This window comes from Gymnoscopelus braueri (assembly GCF_963280865.1).
Source record: "Gymnoscopelus braueri genome assembly, chromosome: 13".
NCBI lineage: Eukaryota > Metazoa > Chordata > Actinopteri > Myctophiformes > Myctophidae > Gymnoscopelus > Gymnoscopelus braueri.
This window is the reverse complement of record NC_137615.1, coordinates 53,913,951-53,919,950: the sequence shown is the minus strand read 5'-3', so window position 1 is coordinate 53,919,950 and position 6,000 is coordinate 53,913,951. Positions and strand designations below refer to the sequence as shown.

Genomic DNA, 6,000 nt, shown 5'->3' with positions numbered 1-6,000 from the left:
AGTGGGCCGTAGCCCACAGGTTGGAGGAGAAAGCAAAGTGTTAGCCATGAGAAAGTCATGCTGGACTGTGTAGAATCCAAATGACTGGTCGTGGTGACTGATAACTTTATTACATTACATTACATTACATTACATTATATTACTGTCATTTAGCAGACGCTTTTATCCAAAGCGACTTCCATGAATGTCACGGAAAAAACTGTGCGCATGTTTCTTTCAAAGAGTGTGCTCTCTGGAAAGGTCTTGTCATACCAGTGGAATTTAGAAAGGTCCTCTAGCCCAAGAAGCTCCCATCTGCCGCAGAGATGAAAGGCCCTTCTGCGTTTGGAAATCAATAGTCTAACACTTTGAAATAAAGATCTTGATAATCAGCCTTTTTTGTCAGCAGAGTTAGCCGGCCTGTCCCGTTCCTCTCTACCTGTGCAGAAGAAAAATATATACTCTTCTCTCTGTCTTTGCAGTTGTTCTGCTGAATCAGGGCCAACAGCCAAGTTTAGTAGCATATCGCCGCTGTTGGTCTGAAACCTCGTACCTCCATGTTTCAATTTTTTTTTTTTCCGGAAATGTATGACGTACTTCGTCATACTACAGTGTCAGAAAAAATGTATTGAAAATAGCCGATCTATAAGCTCACTACAAGCTTGAAAGCGAAAGTGAGTAATTGTCTGTTGGTTTTATGAATATAGAACCAATAAAATAATTAACATAATTAGAGCGTGTGACTAAAAAGTAACTACATTGGATCCATTGGAACACAGGTTTCCATTTCTTGAAAAATAAGAGTTTTGGGCATACAAGGTTTACACCCGACAGCGACAATATTGAAAAGTACATTTGGATATATATATATTATTTTCCCCTTACAGGTCCATGTGTTCGTTCTTTGCAGTGCCCTGCAGACCGGTGTCAACTATATATGTATGCAATGATCTGAAAATATCCTTTACAAAATAATATTGTCAAATCATTGCTGCCGAATGGCGGTGGTCGTGGTAGCGGCGTGAACAGATTGTGGCTGGGGTGGTGAATGTCCTTGGTGAGCTTTGCCCTGAGGATCTCCTGTGTTTCGAACGTAAGGGGGACAGATGTGCCCCGCTCAACATTCCCCACTGACAGGCGCCGGCCCCAGCCCATAAGATTATGTGCAATTGAACTGGAAGCACATGACACCTTCACATGTGTTTCCGGTTCAAATCTAATGTACAGTTGTACATGGGTAATGAACTATGCTACAGTTGTGCAGTACTGCAGTAATGTGTACTGTCGTCATAGTACTGGCCTCCACGTCCTTTTGCCTACAGTATTTCAGCTGTGCATTATACCGTACCATGCAGTACTGATATTTATAGACGGACACACAGTACTGATGTCAGGGAGAGAACTCCAAGTACTCCCCCCTCTCTCTCTCTCTCTCTCTCTCTCTCTCTCTCTCTCTCTCTCTCTCTCTCTATCTCTCTCTCTCTCTCCCCTCTCTCTCTCTGTCTCTCTCTCTCTCTCTCTCTCTCTCTCTCTCTCTCAGTCTGTCTCAGTCAGTTTGTCTCTGCCCCCCACCCCCAAGGGAGTTAAATTGGTTCCATTCAGAGTTATTCTCTGGCACAAGCAGTGAGTTGTTACTTTATAGGTGTTTAATATTGTGAAGGATCCATTCCTTGTGCCAAGGTGTGTTGTTGTTGTAGAATACTTCTGTCCACTCATATCTTTGCTGTGCTTCTGGAAGGAGATACAGTATGTGTATTTACGCTACAGTAGTTACGCAATAGAATAGCTTCTCATAATCTTACAGTATGTCAGAATGTTCAGCTTTTTATCAACGTGTCACCAGAAACCAATTATGTGTGTATTTTCTGAATTAAACAATGCATTATTATTTTAACTATATATTTGTCCCAGCTTATACCGTATATATTTTATTGTACAGTACGTCAAATAGCAAAAACAGTCAGCTTTTAGAGATTTGTTTAAAATGTACTCATGACCATGTAAGAGTTACATTGTTGACTTTTGGGGTAACATGTTACAAAAGTAACGTGTCACAGTAACATACAGAATTACTTTTAATGGTAACAATGTTATATAACGTGTTACTCGTAGGATTGCAGTAGTATATTACTACAGTTGATATTAGGGATGTCCGATATTGGCTTTTTTACCGATATCCGATATTCCGATATTGTCCAACTCAACCGATACCGATAATTGCGGTCTTTTTCACCAAAAGCATTTTATTAGCGTTAGCATTAGCGTTATGTTTTCACTTAAAAATGTTTCAGGATGATAATTCAGTTCAAGTACTAATTGAGAGACAATCTCAATATTTTAAACTATATAATCAACATCCATCCATCCATCTTCAACCGCTTATCCGGAGTCCGGTCGCGGGGGCAACAGTTCCAGCAGAGAGCTCCAGACTTTCCTCTCCTGAGCAACATTAGCAACTTCCTCCTGGGGGATTCCGAGGCGTTCCCAGGCCAGTGTGGAGATGTAATCTGCCCATCTGGTCCTTGGTCTGCCCCGGGGTCTCCTCCCAGTGGGACGTGCAGCGAGGACCTCCCTAGGGAGACGCTCGGGAGGCATCCGTACTAGATGCCCGAACCAACATGGCCATGAATAATAAATATGTAGTCACATCTGTAATTAAAGTGTGTTGGTGACATGTTGTCAGGTAACAACATCACATATCTAATAAAATGAAATAATAATAATAATAATAATAATAAACTGTATTTGTATAGCACCTTCATGACATCAAATGCAGCCCAAAGTGCTTTACATAAAAAAGAGATAAAGAGATCAACAAAATAAAAATAACACAATATTAAACAAGATTAAAAACAATAAGATCAAAAACATGATCAAGAACAAATTAAAAGGAGGCAAGATCAACATTTAAACAATACAAGAAAATAGCAAAAAGAACAAAACAGCACTACATCATTTAGAGGGATTCCAGAACTAGCCTGGCGTAGCCAGACTATATCACTGCGTGGATATGAGTCTGGTGCTTCCATGAGGAAGTTTTTTTCTCCAAGGGGCGGGATCAAAACAATGGCCCTCGACGCAATTGGTTAGACCTACAACCATCTACCAATTACAGTCTCCCATATTCGAATACTGGGCCCTGATTGGTCACCCACATCTTCTGGAGCAGGAAATGGATTCTCTATGGAGCGGTGCCAGACCCTAATCGCAGAGTGCAATTTTTTTTTGCACTCGCAGATTCGTCTGGTCCCAGGCTATTCCAGAACCACTCAGACTGCCTGTCACCTATTTAGTTACACACTTCAATAAGGAACCACACAGACAAAATGGCCATAGTATCAATATAATATCTAATACATATCTAATAAATCTAATATAATACAGTGATGTTGTTAAGTTTTCAATGAAGTGAGTCCCGGGACTCATTTGAATGAGTCCCACTAATCTTAAATTAGATGTTGGCCTATTTGACAGTGCAGAAGCATAATTGCCTTGATGCATATAACATTAACGAGCGTCAACAAGCATCAGCTGGACACAGACCCACAAATACATGTTACATTTGCACGTAGCACAAGTATATATTTTAACCACTTAAACCCCAGCATCCGTATTGTGGGGAACGCTTTTGCAGAAATGAGCAGAATGACAAGTTCACAACGCGTTGCGTTGGGGCACGCTATTTTCAGCAAAAGCTTTCCCCACAATAACAGAAAACAAAAAATACACTAGTATAAAGTATTAGCATTAGTGTTAGCAATAACATTATCGTTAGCATTAGCGTTGGCAATAATGTTATCGTTAGCAATAACATTAACAATAACATTAGCGTTAGCAATAAGCATTAGCATTAGCAATAACATTAGCGTTAGCTGTAAAAGGATAAATACAAATCTGCTGGTTTTCTGTATCTTTTTCAGGATGGGCGACTGAGGCCCGGCGACCAGCTCATTGCCATCAACAAGGAATCCTTGATAGGAGTGACTTATGAAGAGGCCAAAACGATATTCAACAAAGTCAAGTTCAGGTGAGAACATGCATATCTCTCTCTCTCTCTCTCTCTCTCTCTCTCTCTCTCTCTCTCTCTCTCTCGCGTCGTGCCATGTTCTAACTTTTTGTGTTTTTTTCATAAATGAACGACCTACAGCGCCACACAAAGCGATGTGTTTTGAGTTTGTAGATCTGCTACTTTTGCAAATTTTTATGTTGAAAATAAACAGTTTTGGACATTTTCCACCCGACAGTATATAGCAACATAATTATGTTTCAGAAAACTTAGGTAGAAGGCGTGTTTAGAATTGGGTCAACCTGAAGTGGTAAACAAACTACAAAATCAGCCTAGGGTGTTGTGCCCCTTTAAGTGGTTAAGTTTGTTTGTTTGTTTGTTTGTTTAAATCAGTGGTTTCCAACTGATTTAAACACTACTGCAATTTCCGACCCAAAAGAGAAATTAGACGTTTGCCCGGGACTAAAGCTAGTGACACACAGCACGTCGCTTTGCACCGCATTGCAAGCCTGTGGATCTGCAATTTTTCTAGTTCTCAAACCTTTTTTTATTTGTATCTATTAATTTGTTGAAATTATTAAATGTTTAGATTTTACATATGAAATACATGTTAGAATAGTCTTCTTTAATTGATTACAATTTGTGACGTTTTTTGTTTAAACTTGGGTCCCGACCCACTGTATGGGAAACTGTTGTTAAAAAAAATGCCCCGCTGTCCCCCCCCCCCCCCACCATTGCTTCGTTTGGTGTTTCATTAGACAACCGCAGGGTTTCTCCACTCCCACACGGAGACGCCAGCTGCCGCTCAGCTGAGTTTCCCCCATACCTCTCCGCCACTGAACAGACGCCCGGGTCAACCTGCAGGGGTCACTAGTGCACTAGACACAGACACCGTCCCCCGCGGTCCTCCTAGCCCCACGTTTTAACACTGATAAATGGAAGTAGTGAGCACCCGGCCGCGCCCAGACAGCTCTGCCAGGAGATGAGACCCAGGTATCTGGGTGCAGGCCCACGCTTTCACCTCTAGAACAGCACCCTGGTGAGGCCCCCCATACATTACCTATAGAGTCACTGTGTGCTTGTGAGTGAAATTCCTGGTTATAGGATCCGGTTTAGGCATAGAGGTTAGGTTTAGGGGTTAGGGTTGGAGTTATGCAGGTTGCGTTGGCCAGATATTAGCCGATCTGCAAGCTTGTAGATCTGCTCTTTTGTTTTATTATTATAATTATTATTATCTGATGTTTGTGTTTGTGCGTGTCTGTGAGAGTGCGTGTTTCTCCTCTCCTCTCCTCTCCTCTCCTCTCCTCTCCTCTCCTCTCCTCTCCTCTCCTTTCCTCCCCTCTCCTCCAGTCAGGAGAGTAAAGCAGAGATAGCGTACATCCCAGGTAAAGGGCCATTCCCCAGCATCACAACTCACCCCAACGGTGTCCAGCGAACCACAACCAATGGCTACAGCACCAAAAAACGCCTAAAAGTCCGCGTCAGATCGCCTGAGGTAAGTACAGTGGCGTAACACAAATACCACTTCTTCTTATTTTTTTACTTTTGTGAAAGTAGCTATACCACAATGTAGAAATACACTGTTACAAGTAGCGTCCAGTATTCAAGATCTCCATATTTCATAATTGTCATATTTTTTCTTGTTTCTTCGTGAATTAATGTCCTACTTCTTCATACAAGAGCACCACACAAAAGTAGTAGTGAAAGTGGTTAAGTGTGTCTGTTGGTTTCAGGAATATTGCACCAATGAAAATAATTAACCAGAAAGGTGTGCTCCTCGGAGCACAGGTCTCTGCCAGGGCGGGTTTTCTACCCAGTGCCCGCAAACTATTGAAAGCAGTCATGAGGTCAGAGCCAATTGGAATGGGATCTGAAAAAGCAGCCTAATACATCTTGATCATGTTGCATGATGATCCAAGGAATCCGATGAAAATAAAAATGTTAGTGGGGTCGTGAGCCAGACTGTTGCCTCCCACCATTTCCAAAATGCTTCTGTCATACAGTCTGGACTCTGG

General features: G+C 41.7%; 1 protein-coding gene across 1 annotated transcript in view; it reads left to right on the top strand.

Annotated features, from left to right (window-relative positions):
- The window catches only part of LOC308099698 (syntaxin-binding protein 4), a gene marked incomplete at its 5' end in the record, with an annotated part of 329,176 nt that overhangs the window by 269,863 nt on the left and 53,313 nt on the right, over positions 1-6,000 (top strand). Inside the window, 2 exons of the mRNA XM_080448431.1 lie at positions 3,900-4,006; positions 5,336-5,480. Coding sequence (XP_080304557.1) covers positions 3,900-4,006; positions 5,336-5,480 — 252 coding nt within the window. The remainder of the gene's footprint in view (positions 1-3,899; positions 4,007-5,335; positions 5,481-6,000) is intronic.